The sequence below is a fragment of the Platichthys flesus genome, chromosome 2 (assembly GCF_949316205.1).
Source record: "Platichthys flesus chromosome 2, fPlaFle2.1, whole genome shotgun sequence".
NCBI lineage: Eukaryota > Metazoa > Chordata > Actinopteri > Pleuronectiformes > Pleuronectidae > Platichthys > Platichthys flesus.
In genome coordinates this window covers 17,065,606-17,088,002 of record NC_084946.1, presented here as the reverse complement: position 1 = coordinate 17,088,002, position 22,397 = coordinate 17,065,606, and the positions used below count along the sequence as shown (strand labels likewise).

The 22,397-nt window shown below is 39.6% G+C and overlaps 1 protein-coding gene across 1 annotated transcript; it reads left to right on the top strand.

Annotated features, from left to right (window-relative positions):
* Nucleotides 1-1,435: 1,435 nt before the first annotated feature.
* Nucleotides 1,436-18,361, top strand: LOC133967225 (myosin heavy chain, fast skeletal muscle-like). The gene is made up of 42 exons (XM_062402533.1): nucleotides 1,436-1,539; nucleotides 5,237-5,414; nucleotides 5,506-5,542; nucleotides 5,647-5,857; nucleotides 5,968-6,111; nucleotides 6,378-6,534; nucleotides 6,676-6,703; nucleotides 6,833-6,944; nucleotides 7,028-7,120; nucleotides 7,348-7,411; nucleotides 7,492-7,590; nucleotides 7,698-7,801; nucleotides 7,883-8,021; nucleotides 8,337-8,455; nucleotides 8,571-8,720; nucleotides 8,808-8,978; nucleotides 9,059-9,362; nucleotides 9,478-9,551; nucleotides 10,027-10,114; nucleotides 10,324-10,441; nucleotides 10,525-10,648; nucleotides 10,749-10,885; nucleotides 11,591-11,846; nucleotides 11,942-12,184; nucleotides 12,276-12,452; nucleotides 12,532-12,677; nucleotides 12,976-13,066; nucleotides 13,197-13,586; nucleotides 13,712-13,838; nucleotides 13,969-14,087; nucleotides 14,176-14,372; nucleotides 14,455-14,638; nucleotides 14,716-14,881; nucleotides 15,199-15,323; nucleotides 15,446-15,754; nucleotides 15,839-16,042; nucleotides 16,136-16,261; nucleotides 16,740-16,910; nucleotides 17,233-17,337; nucleotides 17,821-17,916; nucleotides 18,030-18,161; nucleotides 18,254-18,361. The coding sequence occupies exons 4-42, from the start codon at nucleotides 5,654-5,656 to the stop codon at nucleotides 18,272-18,274; spliced, it is 5,814 nt and encodes a 1,937-aa protein (XP_062258517.1). The 5' UTR covers nucleotides 1,436-1,539; nucleotides 5,237-5,414; nucleotides 5,506-5,542; nucleotides 5,647-5,653; the 3' UTR covers nucleotides 18,275-18,361.
* The last annotated feature ends 4,036 nt before the right edge of the window (nucleotides 18,362-22,397 follow it).

Below are 22,397 nucleotides of genomic sequence, written 5' to 3'. Positions count from 1 at the left end.
CATATGTTGTGTCATTCACACTATCTAGACATGTTGTTATGGTTATTATATAACTGCGAATATTTATAACATTTCAGCGCCAATGTGTTTGGAATGATGCAAATGTCACACTGACTAGGTCCTTGACCTCCAGGATGAGCTCCTCCTTTACGTCTGTATTGAAAATGCTCTGTTCATGCGTTAGGTCGTAAATTGTCACACTGCCCTTCAACATTTTAATGTGTGCTCCTGTTAAACTGTATCACTTGTCACTTCGGAGAGAGAAAACGTTTAGCTTTTGATGAGGTTTAGTGCTTGCTGGTCGTAAGGACCTTTACTGAAGTTGGTGGTGGGGGGGTCACCGGCATCTTATAAACACCAGAGGGAGCCTCAAGTTGAAAAGGTGCAAACAAGCTTCTTATATTACCAGATTCTCTATCATCATCCTCCTCTGCTCTCCTAATAATACACCATCTGCTCACAATGACGGGCATTAAATAGAATGTGGTTGGTTAACAGCAAGGTACGCTTGTTCCCCTTCAGGGTCACGGAGGAATTGTTGGATTTTATCCGACCATGTATTGGACGGAAGACGCAGTTCATCTTAAAATATGGTATGACACATTTAAACAATTTATTTTAATTTTTAAATGTTTTAGTACATATGTGACTTTGTCTGCTGTTTTTACTGGAGGTGTTGACATGTTTGTGTCTGTTTTCATTTTAGTACTACTACTGTGTCATATGTGTTCTTTGTCAATAATAATTAAATGTGTCTTATTGACAGTAATGCTGTTCGTTAACATTTTTATCATTATCTGATTAAGAAACAGTAGACAATGAAACCGATTGCCTTCACTCAGATATGCTGTTGAAAAACGTCTTGTGCTCCAGCTGCTTCTGTGAACTTGTAAATCCTCCGCGCTCAGATTTCCACTCTCGCTCTTAGGTCTTAGTGCAATGACCCCGTCAAAATTCCCCAACCAATAGTATGCAAGGTATGACTTTGACAAACACTGCCTCAAGTGGGCACATTCACTTGACTTATTGCAGTTACTCATGGGTGGTAACTGTTTATACAGGTTCTGCAGATTTCTCAAATTTGAAAATGCATTATGTTCACAATGGTAACTGATACGATAAGATGCATATTGAGAAGGTGTATATATGTCAAGATGCCCCTACTTACTCCCCAGCGTGGTTCTATTGTACTTTTCCCATCATGCAACTCAAAATCATCTCCAAATGGATTATCTTCTTGCTTCCTAAATTCCAACTTCTGTCAAACCCTGTGTAAAATAGGTTGAGTGTTCATGTAAACAAACCATTTCCTAATGACTAAGTAGACGATAAAATAATTGGTTTAAAAGCAAAACACACGCTCCCATTAATAAAAGCAATTAACAATAACAAAAACTGACTAAAACAATTAACCAATGCTGTCGCTGATCTACAGAGGGAGTGGAAGAAGAAGAAGAAAGATGACCTCAGTGAAAAGGACTATCTGCTAATGCACATCAACTGAGGGAAACATCACAGAAATGTTAAACTGACCTGCAGGTATGATACTGGTTATATTTGTTATTGGAAATGATATTCAAAATCAACACAAACAATCAAGAAGGCTTTATTTGCATAAGGTTTATTTAATTTACAAATCATTATGCAGTTTGTGAATGATTAAGAAATGGAAAAGCACCGAACTGAAGTGAAGAACTAGATACCTGTTTGTCTGCCTGTGTTGGAACCACTGACCTGTGGGAGACAAAAATAATCAGAATTAGAAACATTTCAATATATGAATGAAAATATCACTAAATACAAAACTGAGACACGTGCAAAATGCAGGGAAATCAATACTAATCAAATCAATAAATATAAAACAAATAATTCAGATATTGTGGATGAAATAACCATGTAGTAACATTTTCTTGGCCATACTGAATATCTAATGCCCATTTTATTTAATTAGAATTTTAATTAAATGTTAAATTCAATGAAAACTAATCAATAGTTCCTTATGAAAGGGCTCTTTCCACAAACAGTGCATCCAGTATAACTTGGCTTGTAACTCAAATAACTCAATGCAGAATGTGGTATCCAGTTCCATGAAAAGACTTTTAATTACTAGTGATTTATTAAAAATAAATATTAGCACTTATTCTGAAACGCCTCAATCTTTACCACAAGATTGCTTCAGCGTAATCAAACTTACCAAACTATTTCACAATGAGTCGGTGACTGACAGCTTCACACATTCACAGCTTTGTTCGGGAAAGTCAAAAAGGAGCAACCAGAGATAAACTGGTATTCCTCATTCTCAGTTCAGGCAAATGAATAAAAATAAACTAGTTTTGTCTTAATGAAGATATGTTCACATTTGCATACGTGTATTCAAGTCTATTTACAGAAGCAGCGAGCATCAAATATCACACTTCTTGGGCTCAAGTATGTCGGTGGTTAGATAGTTGGCTCCTCCTGTCTGCACATCAAACTCTCGATGACAAAATGAATTCAGTCCATTTACCCTCAACAGGCCTCCTGCCTTCACCTCATCTCCACACAATATACAATGATGAGACATTATAAAAACATTTTTTTATTAAATTGATTAAATTATTATAAAACATTTTCCCTTTTTGAAAAGATAAGATATACAGTATCACAGTTGACATCTTGACATGCATTATGTAATTCAAAGAGTTATCATCTGCCAGCAGCCAACCTTTGACTGCCAAGAGCTACTTGATATTTGACACCGATTGTATCAGTATCATAAACATGCTGTTAAGTGACTGTCAGTAAACCATCCTAATTACTCCTCTGCATACAGCTATGGAGGTATTGAGCTGTGAATAGTTCTGTAGCACATATATGTGATGAATATCATATTAACAAACTGAAGAGCAGAGGACGAAGGTTAGTCCAAGCTAATGGTTGCACTGTCACTACATCATCAATAAGACATTATATTTTACACTAAAATGAAATGTTTAGGTGTCATTTTACAATATCTCAAATGCAGTAGATGTTTGGATAAGAGATGGCATAACCATTTCGGCCAGCCATATAACAAATTGTATTTTATAAAGCATTGTCAGAAAAACAAGATACAGAACAGACAAATAAATAAAAAAATCATAATGAGATGTAGACTGGTGGTATATTTTTTCATGACTCTTAAAAAGGTAGATCACATAAAAATTGCATGACACTAACATCTTTGCATCTTCCATTAGTTCATAAATTAAATCATACCAGTTGTCAAGTCCAAACTTTAAAGGTTACTACTACAATACTCTAAGTTCTACACTCTGAATATATACATATATAAATATTACTTCAGATATTTAGCTTACCTGAACTTGAAGCTTTCATTTTCATAATTGCAGTTATAAATGTTTCTCTTTCGGTGCGACTTAATAAAACACAAAATAAATCACTTTAAATCTCTCTATTTTCCTCGGCTCCATCGCGGTCTTCACTTATTTCAAATCCTGTCTCACACAAGACTAAGTGGCAACACACAAACACACACACACACATACACACACACACACACAGACACACACACACACACACACACACACACACACACACACACACACACACACACACACACACAAACATACACACTAACAGACAATCCTCAGTATGCTGCGTAACACCTGTACAGAGATGTCGTATTTATCACACACTTGGGAATATTTGAGGTCAGAAATGTCCTGACCTCCCAGAAGCCTCGACGTGTTTACTCAAACCCAACAGGTGTTCATCTGTTTTCATTGACAAAGTGATTATGTATCAAATATCTAAGAAATAAAAAATAGTAGATGAAAACAAAGACTTAACAACCAATCAATTCAGAAAATGCAGCATACATTTATATCATACTTTTATAAACCCATAGACTGTTCTGAATCATACAGGCTTTGTTTCTATGTGTGGCTCATGTCAAATTAGAGCAGCTGCACTCTTTAGACGACTCCGGCATGTGAACTCCCCACATTGTTTCACTTCTAATCTGCTTTTGATTAGATATATTTCCTCTATTACAATTGAATCTTAATTACCTCAGAGCAAAGTCACAATACATCAACAGCACAAAGTGACGTCTACATTACTGGCTGATATAACACAACATGTCCCATCCCACAAAACTACACTGATGACCCAACTGGTCATACAAGAGGAATGAAATGACCATGTATTCAATTAGTTTTGGTTTCATATTTCATATCTTTACATGTTATCAACAAATAAATACTGAATACATGAAAAAGCTTTTGATTTGATTGAAATATAGAAACATTTAATCTGATCATATAGCATCTCGTCACCTTGGAGCACAGAGGCGCTGCAATTTACAATACTCATACAAACTTTGCACAGAAAGAAGCACACATGTGAACGTACCTCATTTGTGTAGCTTTTGTAGCGTCAGAGGCCTCTGCAGGAACCAAGCAATACACGGTGCTCACACATTAAACTCCTCAAACTGAGGAGGAACAGAACCAACTACAAACCACTGTGGATCTCCACTTTGCACAAAACAAAACCAAATTGAACTTGATAGGATTCAGATTTAGTCACAATGCTGATATTCTGTCACAGGAATTCACAGCCACACAGTGTGGACATTTTTCTGAGGTTCTAAGTAACAGGGTGCTGACGTACAGCTTACATGTAATTAACACAGGCGCTTGATGCATTTGTAAACAATTGCAAAAGTCTGAGCGTGGGTGTTTGGGAGCTGGAGGCTATATTTGTTTTAAGTCCTAATAAGACTGTAAAGAAGAGCTAGACATATTAAATGTCAACTTTTATTGTAACTGAATCACACCACAAGAGAAAACCTCCCAGGCGTCATCTTTCTTTGGTGAAAGCAAAACAGCATAATGGACGATAATGGATCCTAAATTAGATTCAACTAAACAGTCGGGACGCTCTGCTCCAGAGATGTTTGAGAAAAAATTTCACTGTGGTTGATGGAATAACTGACTTAACTGAGTCTTAGCGGATGGAGATTGTGGTCCCGTAAAAATACTTCCTGCTGTGCATTCATTCCTATTTTTAATATATACGTCTCCTATGGAATCTCCATATGCAGTATTTATATTATTCCTCCGAGTTTAACCGCTGTGCACAAAAGAGCATGTGTGAAAATGCAGGGTGAAAAACCCACTGGCTGGTTTTCGGTCAGGAATTTAAACTTTAATCTGGGCTTTAATTTAATCTTGGTTCTTGTGTGATGTAGGATAAGATGGCACCTGTTGTGACGATGAGTTGGGGAAGCCATCTGATACCACTCTTCTTCGACAAGCTCAGTGACCTTAACAGGATGGGCTGCTCCTCTGTGGTGGGCAGAGATTTCAGTATAAAAGAGGCTCTCCCAGGCTCCACAGAAGCTCTGGACTGATAGGCTGTTAGACAAGGTGAGTCGTCTATCCCACTTCATCACTGCTCTCTGCCTTAAATCAAGTAGTTATTTTTCTATTGCCAATTTGAATTTGATTTTTCTTTCAGTATCCACCCAGCAACAGCAGCTCTTGACCAATTAAGGGTAAAATAAAGACATTTTGTATGATATAATTTTAAATGATCTATCTCTAAATGCAAACAAAGAAAATCATTTTGAATATCACTTTTTTTAACTTTATGTTGCAGAGCCACCATGAGTGGGGACCAGGAATTGTCCTGTTTTGGGCCGGCGTGTATTTACCTCCGCAAACCCGAAAGGGAGAGGATAGAGGCTCAGAACACGCCCTTCGATGCTAAAACTGCATTTTTCGTGACTGAGCCTGCTGAGATGTACTTGAAGGGGAAACTGGTGAAGAAGGAGGGAGGCAAAGCCACAGTGGAGATTAAGGGTGGGAAGGTAGGTGGATTTCAGGATACAAGTTAAACTAATGACTCCATACTGTCGGCCCTTTATTTCATAATGATGCTGCACACTGTCAGTACCAAAGTCCCTCTGTGTCTGTGCAGACTCTCACTGTAAAGGAGGAGGACATCTTCCCCATGAACCCTCCGAAGTATGATAAGATCGAGGACATGGCCATGATGACCCATCTCAGTGAGCCTTCGGTGCTGTATAACCTCAAAGAGCGTTACGCAGCGTGGATGATCTACGTAAGAGCAGTTTGAACATCAGTGAATAACTTGTTGTCCTGTGATTGCGGTGATTTTAACCAAAGACCTCATCCCTCCACTGTATATGGAGATGTTGGTTTGTTTAAAACTTTGGATGATGAGGATGAATGTCGCGTTTGCTTTCTGATGACTCTTCCATTTGCACAATGGGACATCTTCTACCCCTGCATCCCCCAAAAAAACAACCCTGAACATTTGCATATAAATAAAGATGAATCATCCTTTAACTTTTCACACTGTAACAGACCTACTCCGGGCTGTTCTGCGTCACTGTGAATCCCTACAAGTGGCTCCCAGTGTATGACTCAGTGGTTGTATCAGGATACAGAGGAAAGAAGAGGATTGAGGCTCCACCTCACATCTTCTCCATCTCTGATAACGCCTATCAGTTCATGCTCCAAGGTATTTATCCCTTTCTAAGCACCTCTGTGTCCTTTACAGTTATACACACTCACTGGTAAAAGTTAAGTTTGTCGTATAGTAGAACTGGGGACTGCTGTGATCTAAAAATATAACAGTCTTACTGTTTTATTCTCTCAACAGATCGTGAGAATCAGTCTATCCTGATTACGTAAGTCAACACTGAAGAGAGTAAACTTCAAACTAATTGTAACTGTTTCGCTAATATTTGACGTATACTTTGTTAGTATACGTCAGATATAATACATGCTGTATAATTGTTTTATTTATTATATTATAGTGGAGAATCCGGTGCAGGAAAGACTGTCAACACCAAACGTGTCATCCAGTACTTTGCGACAATCGCAGTGGCTGGAGGCAAGAAGGATGGCAATACTTCTGGAAAAATGCAGGTAGGTAAAGAAATGATATACTGAGCATGTGAATGATGTAGAAAGTTAATACAAGAAAATACAAAAAAATGCCAAATTTTTAGGGGTCCCTGGAAGATCAAATCATCGCAGCGAACCCCCTGCTGGAAGCTTATGGAAATGCCAAAACTGTGAGGAACGACAACTCATCCCGCTTCGTAAGTTTTACTTTACAGAATCCTGCTGCCTTAGAAAAGACTCTGTTTTTAAAATGCTCTTAAATTCTTTACCTTTCTGATGTTGTATTTTAAGGTAGGACAGTTTGAGATTGAAAAGAATGTGAAGATAGACGATAAACATCATGAATATAGCCTGCTGGATTCAAACCCATAACGTTTAGCAGTGTCACTTCAACGCCCTCACTAATGACTTCCTTCCTCTGTAGGGTAAATTCATTAGAATCCATTTTAGCACAACTGGAAAGTTGGCTTCAGCTGATATTGAAACATGTAAGTTTCCAGCCGATGGTTACCCCCAAGGTTTGGTTAAAGGACAAACTTTAAACCGTCTTGTTGCCTCGTCTCTTCAGATCTGCTGGAGAAGTCTCGAGTGACGTTCCAGCTGTCTGCTGAGAGGAGCTACCACATCTTCTACCAGCTCATGACAGGTCACAAACCTGAGCTCATAGGTGAGTAACTTAACCATATATTATATCATTTCATAGAAGTAATAAATGCTATAAATGGTTCACAGTTATATATACAGGTATATTTAAATACTATGAATGTGTTTCAGAGGCTCTCCTCATCACCACCAACCCATTTGACTACCCCATGGTCAGTCAGGGTGAAATCACTGTGAAGAGCATCGATGATATTGAAGAATTCATCGCTACTGATGTGAGTGGAAGCATTGAATCAGAATCAGAGAATCCAAAAGCTTAAAAGTTACACTCAAATCTTTTTTTTCTTTTTCTGCAGACTGCCATCGACATTCTGGGCTTCACCGCAGAGGAGAAGTTGGGAATTTTCAAGCTGACTGGAGCTGTGATGCATCACGGGAACATGAAATTCAAGCAAAAGCAGCGTGAAGAGCAGGCTGAGCCAGACGGCAATGAGGGTAAATAATGGTTTAAATCTCTTAAATCATTTTTTATTTCCATAGGAAACTGAAACTTTTCCCTGTGTTCAATTCAATTAGAGATCCAGTTTTACATATTCAGTCATGTTTGAATATCCTCTATTTTTTATATATATTTATTGTATATTGATGCTGGATTCTCCTGGAGCAGCTGGAGGATTTGAACATCTGAGCTATACCCTGCTGAGCTCTGCCCAGCAGTACAGCACAGGATGAAGATGTGTTTTTTTTTTATTGTAGAATGTCACATAACTTAGTAATGTGGTTATTCTTTGTGGTTTCTGCTTTTAACAGAGGGGGATAAAATCGGTTACCTTATGGGCCTGAATTCTGCTGAAATGCTCAAGGCCCTGTGTTACCCAAGAGTCAAAGTTGGCAATGAAATGGTGGTTAAAGGACAAACTGTGCCACAGGTAATGGAGATAATGATATCAATTGTTGAATTTTGTATCAGACATAAATGCATTAATTAATATGAAAATACCACTTGTCTTGCACAATAAGAACTCCAACTCTTTCATTCTTTAGGTGCATAATTCCGTCATGGCTCTCTCCAAGTCTGTCTATGAGAAAATGTTCTTGTGGATGGTCGTCAGAATCAATGAGATGCTGGACACCAAGCAGCCAAGAAACTCTTTCATCGGCGTGCTGGACATTGCAGGGTTTGAGATCTTTGATGTAAGTAAAACTCCACATTGAACTTTATAATGCAGAGTGAACCAGCTCAGTGAAAGTTTGGTCCTGTTTCTTCTCCCTTGTTTCCAGTACAACAGCTTGGAGCAGCTGTGCATCAACTTCACCAATGAAAAACTGCAACAGTTTTTCAATCACCACATGTTTGTCCTGGAGCAAGAAGAGTACAAGAAAGAGGGAATTGAATGGGAGTTCATTGACTTTGGTATGGATCTGGCCGCCTGCATTGAGCTTATTGAGAAAGTGAGGAACTTGCTTTATGTTCACAAATATAGAAAACTGTCTGAAGGTTTTTGTTTCAAATATTAATTTCTTCATTACAGCCAATGGGCATCTTCTCCATCCTTGAAGAGGAGTGCATGTTCCCCAAGGCGTCAGACATAACCTTCAAGAACAAACTGTATGACCAGCATCTTGGTAAAAGCGCCCCCTTCCAGAAACCAAAACCTGCCAAAGGCAAAGCTGAGGGCCACTTCTCTCTGATGCACTATGCTGGCACTGTCGATTACAACATCACTGGCTGGTTGGACAAGAACAAAGACCCCCTGAACGACTCAGTGGTTCAGCTCTATCAGAAGTCTTCAGTCAAACTGCTGGCTCTACTCTACGCATCACACGGCGCAGATGGTAGTACATTTTTTTTATATTAAAGATACTACACGTCACGTGTGCATTTTACTTGTCATAGATAAAGAATGATTGAAGTGCAAATTTAAAATAAAACTGGAAATGCTTTTTGCAGATGCTAAAGGTGGAAAGAAGGGTGGTGGTAAGAAGAAGGGTGGATCTTTCCAGACAGTGTCAGCTCTCTTCAGGGTAAGTTCTCATATTTCTACATTTATGTTTTATACTAAATGTTTCAATACTTGCATAAATATTGTGGGATCACCTCACAGGGTTGTTAATAATCTGATATTCTAACTCAAAGATCTACACAAGAAAAATGACTTTTGTACATTGGTTACTTGTTTCCACCAAAGAGATATATAATTGTAACAGGACATTTATGGTGTTGTATTGATTAGATTGACATAAGATTGGTGCTTTAGGTTCCATCGCTGGATGGAACAAACTGTGAGAGGAGCAGACACAATGAAACATTTCAAAAATATATATAAATGATGAATAATCTCTAATGGTACTGACAAGCCTTACAAAAAAAAACATATATTTCTGTTTTGTTATACGTAAGTTCAGATATATGTTGTAATCGAAGACTTTGTACATCGAAATGTCAACATATAACTCATTTGTTCAGCACCCTTACTATGAATGTCCTGTCTGTCACCAGGAGAACTTGGGGAAGCTGATGACCAACTTAAGGAGCACTCACCCACATTTTGTGCGCTGTTTGATCCCCAATGAATCAAAAACACCAGGTAGGTCCTACGACTAACAAAGGTTTCACAAACACCATTCAGGTCTCAGAACTGCTCAGATGAGACAAGACATCTCCACAACTCCATAATTTATTCACCTACTGTGCGATTAGCTCCTCTTTCTGCAGGGTGATGACAGATGACACATTAAACCAGGATTACTCACTCACCAGTGTAACTTCATGTCCGTGTCCCTGTTACTGTCTAAGGTCTTATGGAGAACTTCCTGGTCATCCACCAGCTCAGGTGCAACGGTGTGCTTGAAGGAATCAGGATCTGCAGGAAAGGTTTCCCCAGCAGAATCCAATATGGTGACTTCAAGCAGAGGTAACAGATACATCTTTGCAGACATTGAAAAGTCTTCACTCTCAAACCAGTGCCTTTTAAATTAATAAAATGTGTCTTTGTAGATACAAAGTTCTGAACGCCAGTGTCATCCCTGAGGGTCAGTTTATTGACAACAAGAAGGCCTCAGAGAAACTGTTGGGCTCCATTGATATCGACCAGTCTCAGTACAAGTTTGGACACACAAAGGTAGAGTATGAAACAGACATTTTTGAAAAGACTATTCAGCAATCATCAATTCCTGACAAATAAATGTACGAAATTGATTACCGCAATTGTGGACTTTCAGGTGTTCTTCAAAGCTGGTCTTCTGGGAACTCTGGAGGAAATGAGAGATGAGAAACTGGTGGAGCTGGTCACAATGACTCAGGCTGTCTGCAGAGCTTACCTCATGAGGACAGAGTTTGTCAAAATGATGGCGAGAAGGTGGGTTCATGACTTTACCTTGGACTCACGTTTATTCTAAACTGTGTCCACATTGTCCACATTGACTTCTTGCAGACTTTCTTTCACCGTGGTTGATTTGAAGTCCAAATATCTGCATTCGTGTGGCAGGGCCTGCGTGAAAGCCTTGAGACTATGTAGGGGATGGAGATGCTGAGTGTGGTTGCATTGTGCAGTTGATGTATGGTCTTCCTGTGAATGGAAATTGTGAATGCTGTTACTTCTGGACAGGCTTGCTGTTATAGAGTCTGGTACTTGGGGATATGTAGGGTTGCTTGAAGTTGGTCGCTCCTGGCAAATATTTTATACTTTGCTTTACAAGAGTCTGTGCTGTAGCAATGGAGGAAAAGTCTGACATCCTAATGAGATCCAGGGAGACGGAGGAGTCTAATCCAGTTGAACTGCAGAACAACGAAGACAATTTATAATTTAGACACATTCTCTGACTAAAATCTTTTAGTTTGAAATTTTCTTTACTTGAAATTGAAATACTCAAGTTGAGAAATAAAATTGGTATTATAAGTACTTTTTATATTTTGATATGTAACATTCAAGACCATTAAGCATTTTAATTAAATACAACATTTACGTATTACAACTTTAATTTTATGGTTAGTATTTTAAATAAAAGTAATTTACTGAATTTTTATGGAATGTACACGTGTTTTCTATCGTTTTTATTCCCAGGGAGGCCATTTACTCTATTCAGTACAACATCCGCTCATTCATGAACGTCAAAACCTGGCCATGGATGAAGCTGTACTTCAGAATCAAGCCTCTGCTGAAGAGTGCAGAGAGTGAGAAAGAGATGGCCCAAATGAAAGAGGACTTTGAAAAGACCAAAGAGGAGCTAGCGAAGGCTCTGGCCAAGAAGAAGGAGCTGGAAGAGAAGATGGTTTCACTGCTGCAGGAGAAGAATGATCTGCAGCTACAAATTCAGTCTGTACGTTAAATGGACAGAGGAAACATCCTACTTCTAATATTTTGGTTTTTATAATTAACTTTATATTATTTTGCTGTATGTCACTGTAAATATAGGAAGGTGACACCCTCGCAGATGCTGAGGAAAGGTGTGAGGGGCTCATTAAAGCAAAGATCCAGCTTGAGGCCAAAGTCAAAGAGACGTCTGAGAGACTGGAGGATGAGGAGGAAATGAATGGTGAGTTGACTGCAAAGAAGAGGAAGCTGGAGGACGAATGCTCCGAGCTGAAGAAAGACATTGACGACATGGAGCTCACGCTGGCCAAGGTGGAAAAGGAGAAACATGCCACTGAGAACAAGGTGATGGTCATAACTTCAGTCTATTAAACAATGAACATTTTAGATGCTGTGTACATTGATCAAATATTAACAATTTATTAAAACCCTTTAGGTTAAAAACCTGGTGGAGGAAATGACTTCTCAAGATGAGACCATTGTAAAGTTGTCAAAAGAGAAGAAAGCCCTCCAAGAGGCTCATCAGCAGACCCTGGATGATCTGCAGGCAGAGGAAGACAAAGTCAACACTCTGACGAAGGCTAAAGTGAAGCTGGAGCAGCAAGTGGACGATGTGAGTTATAATAACAAACTGGGATTTCAGTCTTCATGAAAAAGAAATAAGAATTAACAACCCTTCTCGGTTAAAACAGCTTGAAGGTTCTCTGGAGCAAGAAAAGAAGCTTCGTATGGACCTTGAACGAGCCAAAAGAAAGCTTGAGGGAGATCTCAAGCTGGCCCAGGAAACTGTCATGGATCTGGAGAACGACAAGCAGCAGGCTGACGAGAAAATAAAGAAGTGAGTGAAATAGCAGTCATGTAAACAGTGAAGTCGTGTTTGACCCAACTAGGTTTGTCTGGAGGTACTGAAGCAATAGTAAAATTCTCCTTTCATCAAAGAGCACAAACTCAGAGTACTTTTTAGATGCTCTTCTACAAATTTAAAGGATACTACTTCATTATGAAAACTGATTTTATCAATGTTTATACGATTAATAGCAAATCATGATCAGAGTCGGTAGAAATCTCATTTCCATGTTGTACAATTTGTTTAACTATTTTTTTCCCCAATGTTTATGAAATGTTTATCTTCACAGGAAGGACTTTGAGACAAGCCAGCTTCTGAGCAAGATTGAGGATGAACAATCACTTTCCGTTCAGCTTCAGAAGAAGATTAAAGAACTTCAGGTTGACACAGTTTTTCAAAAGCTTCTAACACTGACTGCACCCTGCTGACGTCAGATGGCCCAGATGTGCTTGACTTGTGGAAAGGATATGAGAATATGGTTGTGCTCATCTGTGTTTTGGAAAATATTAGGCTCGTATTGAGGAGCTGGAGGAGGAGATCGAGGCTGAGAGAGCTGCTCGGGCCAAGGTGGAGAAGCAGAGGTCTGATCTCTCCAGGGAACTTGAAGAGATCAGTGAGAGGCTGGAAGAGGCCGGAGGAGCGACGTCTGTCCAGATCGAGATGAACAAGAAGCGCGAGGCCGAGTTTCTGAAGCTGCGTCGTGATCTTGAAGAGTCGACCCTACAGCACGAGGCCACGGCTGCAGCTCTGCGCAAGAAGCAGGCCGACAGCACGGCGGAGCTCGGAGAGCAGATCGATAACCTCCAGAGAGTCAAACAGAAGCTGGAGAAAGAGAAAAGTGAATTCAAGATGGAGATCGACGACCTCAGCAGCAACATGGAATCGATTGCCAAATCTAAAGTAAAATTGAAAAAAAATTTAGGTTTTGTTTTGATAAAAACAATCAGCGCAAATCAGTTTTATCACCAGTAGAATCAGTGTGACCCTGGTTGTCTTCACCATGTATTGTTGATTTGTGTCTACAGGGCAACTTAGAGAAAATTTGCCGTTCTCTTGAGGATCAACTAAGTGAATTAAAGACCAGGGATGAAGAACACATGCGTCAGTTAAATGATGTTAGTGTTCAGAAATCACGGCTTTTGACTGAAAACGGTGAGTGCGACATCACATCGGGATTAAAGTTAAATAACAGACATGCAACAATTCAGAAAACACTAATGCATAGTGTGACACATATCTCTTTACGACGCTGAACAAATGAACTTTGCTTGACTCCAATCAGGTGAAGTTGGTCGTCAGTTGGAGGAAAAGGAATCTCTCGTTTCTCAGCTTACGAGAGGCAAACAGGCTTATATTCATCAGATTGAGGAGCTCAAAAGGCACCTTGAGGAAGAGCTTAAGGTAGCTACTGCACACTACCACACAGATTTATTTTTTATTAAGGCATGATGTAAAGATCAATGTTATAAATTTGTTTTGTCATTATTAGGCCAAGAACAGCCTGGCCCATGCTGTGCAGTCATCCCGTCATGACTGCGACCTGCTCAGAGAGCAGTATGAAGAGGAGCAGGAGGCCAAGGCGGAGCTGCAGAGAGGGATGTCCAAGGCCAACAGCGAGGTGGCTCAGTGGAGAAGCAAATACGAAACTGATGCCATTCAGCGCACTGAGGAGCTGGAGGAGGCCAAGTAATGGACAGCCCTGAAGTCACACTTGTTTCAACATGTATCCACAAGTTTTCATAAACCAATTTATTATCTATTCTAACAGGAAAAAGCTCGCTCAGCGTCTTCAGGATGCAGAGGAATGCATCGAGGCTGTGAATGCTAAATGTGCCTCTCTGGAAAAGACAAAACAGAGACTGCTTGCTGAGGTGGAGGACCTGATGATCGATGTGGAGAGAGCCAATGCTCTGGCTGCTAACCTCGACAAGAAGCAGAGGAACTTTGACAAGGTTAGACTGTTTTCAGAGTGTAAACATCGTTAATTCATGCAGTGACAAAAACACTCACCTGTTTCTTCCGCTGTCAGGTTCTTGCAGAGTGGAAGCAGAAGTATGAGGAGAGCCAGGCGGAGCTGGAGGGATCTCTGAAGGAGGCTCGTTCTTTGAGCACAGAGATGTTCAAGCTGAAAAATTCATATGAAGAAACTCTGGATCACCTGGAGACTCTGAAGAGGGAGAACAAGAACCTGCAACGTAAGATGATTACTGCTTGTAATTGGCCGGCTTTGGCTTAGAAGGTAGAGCGTCTCATCCACAAACCAAAAGGTCTGTGGTTAGATTCCTCGGCTCCTCCATTCTGTGTCCTCAATACTTTAGCTGTGCCAAGAGTGTGAGTAATGTGAATAGTAAAACTGTACTGTGAAACGCTTTGAGTGGGAATCAAAACTAGATTAATGCTATATTAATAAAGATCATTAACCAATGAGGATATTATACTTTATGAAAAATTTTAAATAAATTAAAATCATAATATCGATATTTCTAATTTTTTTTTGTATTTCTTTCAACAGAGGAAATCACTGATTTGTCTGAATGTCTCGGTGAATCTGGAAAAACTATTCATGAACTGGAAAAGGGTAAAAAGTCCGCAGAGTCTGAAAAAGCAGAAATCCAAACTGCTCTGGAGGAGGCAGAGGTAAATAACATGATATAAAAAACACAGACAAGAAAACCAATTAACTTAGAATCTTCATGATCAGCAAGTTGCAGCCTGGTGCAGTACCTACATTCTGTAAACTCTCACATATTACTCTACAGGCTACGCTGGAGCACGAAGAATCCAAGATCATGCGTGTCCAGCTGGAGCTCACCCAGGTGAAAAATGAAATTGACAGGAAACTTGCTGAGAAGGACGAGGAGATCGAGCAGATCAAGAGGAACAGCCAGAGAGTGATGGAGACCATGCAGAGCACGCTGGACGCTGAGATCAGGAGCAGGAACGATGCCATGAGAATCAAGAAGAAGATGGAGGGAGACCTGAATGAGATGGAGGTTCAGCTGAGCCATGCCAACCGCCAAGCAGCTGAATCCCAGAAACAGCTGAGAAACGTGCAGGGGCAGCTTAAGGTACGGTGGAGGGTCAAAGAAAACTGTAAGTGAAGCTCACGTTATTTCAACTGCATTGTAAATGTGTTTTTATGATTTATTTAGGATGCACTACTGCACCTTGATGAAGCGATCAGAGGCCATGACGAAATGAAGGAGCAGGTGGCCATGGTGGAGCGCAGGAACAACCTGATGCTGGCTGAGATCGAGGAGCTCAGAGTTGCACTGGAGCAGACGGACAGGAGCCGCAAAGTGGCTGAACAGGAGCTGATTGATGCCAGCGAGCGCGTGGGACTGCTGCACTCTCAGGTAATAATTGTGTTTCACAGGTACAGCTAAAATGTTTTGGTTTGTCGATATTAAGAAAACTGAACTCTACCCACTGTGGATGTTTCCTTTTAGAACACGAATCTCATTAACACTAAAAGGAAGCTGGAGGCCGACCTGGTCCAGATCCAGGGTGAAGTGGAGGATTCTGTTCAAGAAGCAAGAAATGCTGAAGAAAAGGCCAAGAAGGCCATCACTGATGTGAGCTCTGTTCTAATCTTCAGTTATTGATTTATTCAAGAACCAGCTGCTTATACATTTATACAAGTTATGTGCTTCAGACATTCCAGTGGTTAATGTGGAGCAGCGGGTTCTGAATTGAGAACAGTAAAATGAAACAATGATTGTTGAATTAAGTAGAATGTATCGGGTTTGTCATGAAAAAACGTCCCATCGATAATCCTTTAGGAGATGTTTCAACAGTGCAGAAAATTATACATACATTCTACCTGTTGTCAGCAAGGATTGGGTCCAAAACCATAGAAGCAGTGAGCTTGAAGTTATTGTTGTTAGGCTCCTACAAGCTTTTTCTTTCTGTACAACCAGGCATTTTTAGGAAGATGGTATCTACAGTTTACAGGCTGATGGTATCTACAGTTTACAGGCTGATATCACTGATATCGTTGTGTTAGGCCTCATTGTTCCTGATCATTGTTCTCATTGGCCATTTCTCAATCAGGCGGCCATGATGGCTGAAGAGTTGAAGAAGGAGCAGGACACCAGCTCTCATTTGGAGAGGATGAAGAAGAACCTGGAGGTGACAGTGAAGGACCTGCAGCACCGTCTTGACGAGGCCGAGAATCTGGCCCTGAAGGGCGGCAAGAAGCAGCTCCAGAAACTGGAGGCTAGGGTAAATTCCACGTAAAAAGTGCTTGTTTGTTTTTTTGTTGTTATTGCTCTGAATCACTGAGTTTTGAAAGAAGTTAAACCGCCGACATTCAGTCTTTACATTCACCTCTGAGGAAGAATCCGAAACATGTTGCCCTTTTTATACATAGAAATGAGTTTTATTCTACAAGGATGTGAACATTTCCAAAAATTGAATGTCAGCACCATCTGTTCATCCATACTGGATGATCCTCATCTTCATTTTCCCCTAAGAAGCTCACTACAGTTGCATAGTGACCTTTCTGTTCGTATATTGATGAAATCTGGAAATCTTGTTTTTCAAGGTGCGAGAGCTGGAGTCTGAAGTGGAGGCGGAGCAGAGGCGTGGAGCTGAAGCAGTGAAAGGCGTCCGCAAATATGAGCGCAGGGTGAAGGAGCTGTCTTACCAGGTAAAGTCAAAACATACAGTGTTTTATAGTGTACATGAACATTTAATTAAACTGAGAGGTTATCCATTATTTTCCTGGAGGTTCTTTAATTTGTTGCTCTGAGGTGGAGAAAGTGGATGTAAATAGTTTTTTTAAACCCCTAGAGGGCATGGATCCCCATCATGTTTTTGACAATCCTGCATTGATATAGAATACACCACAGCTAAAAATAAACACCATCTTCATGCAGTACATTCATAGACACATTTTCACTATGACAGAATTGTAAGGAGGAGGAACTATTGACTGTGCACTCACAGAGCAGCACTGAAGGAAGAAAGTACACAAGCAGTGAAAGTAAACATAGTCAGTTATATCATGGTTTGGAGCATGTGTGGTTGGGCTTCTGTCACTGTTTCTGAAATGACTTCAATGTGGAAGAACCACAGGAATACACTGTGTGCTCTGTGAGAGGTTGACGTGTACACTGTGTACTGCCTACAGACTGAGGAGGACAAGAAGAACATTGCCCGCCTTCAGGATCTGGTGGACAAGCTGCAGCTCAAAGTGAAATCCTACAAGAGGCAGTCGGAGGAATCTGTGAGTTTGAAATGTTTCACACAAACCAGCACCACCGTCAACAGGATGCAGCAGTTTCTTTGTCTTGTTTTTGTCTTCAAGATGTGACTAAACCTGATCTTTGTCGTCTTTAGGAGGAGCAGGCCAACACCCACCTTACCAGGTACAGGAAGGTTCAGCACGAGATGGAGGAGGCTCAGGAGCGAGCCGACATCGCAGAGTCTCAGGTCAACAAGCTGAGGACCAAGAGTCGGGAACTCGTCAGGGTAAAGTTTTTTTTTAATTCTATTAATTCAGCTGTGATTACACGTATACTTAAACGCTAACTTCTCATTGTCTCTTTGTATTGATTTTATAGGGAAAGGAGTCTGAAGAATGAGCATCAGTCCTGATGAGAATCAGCACGAGGAATCATACAATATGATTTTTGTTGAGTGTGACAAAAAATAAACCAGCAAGCAGTTAACTTTTTTTACGTCTACTCAATTTTAATTTAAAGTACTCACAACTGTTTTTGCTGTCGTAAGCAACATGGGTGTGCGGGAAGACATAAACAAGTTCATGACTCATAACTTTTAGTAAGGTCTCAATCCAGCACTGGTAAAATAGTTTAACTTAATTCTTGCAAGTTAGGTGGTTTCTTAACCATGGTGAATAGAAATTAAATAAAATCTGAATAATTTAAAGCAATATAATCCAATAAAAAAACAAGAATGTCACTAAATGGAGCTCATATCTACCTCAAGGCCCAAGGCTCAAGATTGACACAACAAACAAATAGATAAACAAACAAACGGACATGGGGGAAAACATGATGTGGTGAAGATAACAATTTCTATATATTATTTGTACAACAGTGGCGTTTCGTTAATCAAAGCCAAAATTCTAAATCAACAATATGAATACACCATATAACTTATCAGACATGTTTTGTCATCAGAACATAAATCTTAAATCTATTATCAGCAGTGGAGGTCAGATGGGATCTCGAGTGTATTGTTAGTTCTTGTGTGGGCTGTGCAGCTCAAGTCATGCCGTAGTCAACTGTTGCTTGTTATCATGTAAAAGTCCTCCAGGTTACAACAAGTGCAAATCTTTGCGTGTGGTGATAATGTTACAGACAGTCGTGTGACTTGACACTTTTTCTTTCTGCTTCTCACACACACACACACACACACTCACGCACACACACACACACAAACCTCACACCATGTCAAGTTGGGATGAAAATAGATCTACCACGGAACACACTTATAATGCTGCGCGTGCTTCAGCACATGCATTGTTATCACTAAGGTCACTTCACTGTTTGTTAACATTCTTTAATAATTAGTTTGTTGGATCTTTTCAGAATATGCTTTTTCAATGTACAGCCAATATTCAAAGTATGTTTAACTGAAACTCCGAATTCAAATGTTACTTTGTGAAAATCAAAGGCAAAATACTTCAGAGGCGGGATAAAGCCATAGTACAGTGTAGTACTTGTATAGTATACTATATTTTGTTCCTTTGATACAATGTTTTTTAATAGAGTAGGCAGAGTTTTAGTTGTCAAGTTCCAGGGGCATAGCTTTGGGTTGAACTTTGGGGGAATAATGTAAAGTGGGATCCTTCGGAAAATTGTTGATTAATTATCATGATAATCAGTATTAATATTTCATATCTGACCAATTATACCAACTAGTAAGTAGACAAAGTACCTGTGATCAAATTCGAGTGAAAAAGTATTTGAATTATGAAAACCAACAACAATTATCGTCTTTTTTACCGGTTGATATTTTTCATTTAGTGTGACGTTAGATTGGTTACCACCCCCTGATCCCCCTCATTATATATATCATAGGACAGCTCTTTTACTTCTCCAAATCTTTCATGTACTTAAAGCTGCGTTTTTATTATCTTAAAAGGTGTCAGTGCATTTTCGTCAGTTCTGCAAGTCAATCCACATGCAGTCTACACTATAGCATCAGAGCGTCAGAAGACATTTGCAGGACTGTGATGTAGTATCTAGATTCGTCAAGTATTAAAATAGCTTCATTTGCCAACCCCAATATATTTCCAGGCTGGTTATTGAAGTTAAACAATTGTCTTCAAGGTGTATATCTTTCAAACCATCCATTAACTATACCTCTAACCTCCTGGAGCCTGTCCCAGCTGACAAATGTACCCTATCACAATATAGAGTTTATTGATGTTGTAATATACAAGATAACTGTGACACAACTTAATCCCTGTTTCCAATCCCCACTCAAAAGTTCAGTTAACATCTTAATTACTTTTTACTGCTTTATATACTGTATCATACATCCTGATACCAATTCTGTATTTCTATTCTACCTTATATCATGACTTTAATTTTACGAGGCATATATCACAACAGTATCAAACAAATCTAAAAAACAATGGTAAGAAATTGATAAATGTCTCAGTAGATCTATTTATGAATGAGTTTTTATTGTATTTGAATACTGAACTCACATCTAAGACCTGCGAGGAACTTTGCCCTTTTGTCAAACAGGAGGCTTGAGACCACAAAGGGAGCCAGTGTTTTATATCAAGGTTGTTCCACAATAAGACTTGAAGCAGTGACAAATGGTTGAGCTCTAAGTTCATTGCTGAGGAGACGGCTATATTTGTATTTCTTCCAAATAAGCACAGCTGGGAGTATCAGAGATCAAGTAACAAATATTTTATTCAATATATATGCCTGTTCTGTTGGATGCAAAGTCCCGGGTACTTAGCTCCCTATGCCCTCACTTCGTCTTTGACAGTTCAGTGTCATCTTTCAACAAGGAAAGAATGCAAACTACCACACACCATATAACATGATCCCCTCTTGCGGCGGATGGGGAGCAGACACTTGAGTTAAAGGGAAGGTCAAGCTTCAGTTCATCTGTCAGGACGTACAGTTCAACAAGACCATTTAAAGAAAGGGTTTAAAAATACACGCACACCCCCGAGACAACACAAGTGTCCCTTCTCGAAAAACCTTGAGACACAAATCTAATCACCTGTTGACTGCGGATTCCACATCGGACAATAGAGCTGTAACCGACAGTTTTAGAATTTACTGCCCCCCCCCCCCCCCCCCCATCAAGACACTTTTGTTCGGGCCATCGTATACAGGCAGAGTCTATAGCGCCACTAAAATAAAGGAGAAACTGGGGTCAAAGACGTCCGACAGTCGACTTGTCAACGGCGGCGGTTCAACTCGACCTCGTCTGTGAAGCTGTCTGGGATTCAGCCATTGACTTTGAGCAGCACAGAGGGGAGATGACATGACGGCACCCCGACCGCCTGACTGTTAGAGAAGCGGAGAGGCAACCTAATGCCGGGAAATATCGAGAGTGAAAGTGATTATTTGAATTATTCTAGGGTTCTTTTTTTAAATTGTTAAAATGTATGGGGATTGAAATATAGAAGGATAAAGTAAGACAAAAGACAAAACAGATAAAACAGTCAAAGTAATCCAACTAAAATCGATGAGTTTTTTTGGTAAAACCCGTTAAGAATTCCATTCCTCTTTTAAATATACTGTTCATGTCAAGTAATTACAAGGAAATATATCAGATATAACATTCAGTATCAGATGTCAGACGTAGTCCCTGGAAAGCTGAAGCCCTTTGACCTCGACCAGACCAGATGACCCTGTTAAAGTGAACACGTCTGTCATCGGTCTGGCTTCTTGGATTATCACACCATCATGAACCACAACAAAACTCTGAACCTAAAGATATTTGGAATTCTTTAGGGTCTACTGGAGTGGTGTGAACTGTTACTCAGCTGTGGAAATCTGATACTGCTTTTCCCTTAAAAACTTTACTCTGACTCATGAAGACAAATATTGGAGAATATGAATGTTTTCAACTTTATCTTAATAAATTGATAATCAGTTTATTATTGTTGTTACACATGCATTTTTTTTTTTAACATCTGGAACAGTTTGATTTAAGTTTGTTTAATGTTACTATGTTGACACATTGACAAGTTCAACTATCTCCTTCCATCACATCACACACACAAAAAACCACAGGGTGCCTTCACTTTATGGAAGTTGGGTTGAACAAGTTGAAGTTTATTCACATGGTGCAATGAAGGTTCAACATTCTTTACAATAAGTAATATGTACAAGAATAGAGGGAGAAGCCCTTCAAACATTACCCATCTGATCCTTTGTACATTGTGATCAGGCCAGTGGGACTGCAGAGCCCAAAGTATTCCACAGTAATTGCACAGATTCTTGGGGATGACATTTCATTGAAACTATAACAGGAGAGCTTTTCTTAGAGCAATTTAAATACCTGGTAAAATCATGGAGTCTAGTCTCTGGGTAAACTCTGTTCTATAATGGAAGGTTAAAAAAAAACACTGAATATGTGTCAGAGAAGAGACAAATGGCAATTATGAGCCTGCATTGACATTAATATTGACATTATATATGTAAACAGCATTATGTACAGTTTATTAATGTTTATATGCAGATTCTAAATTTTAAATGTGGG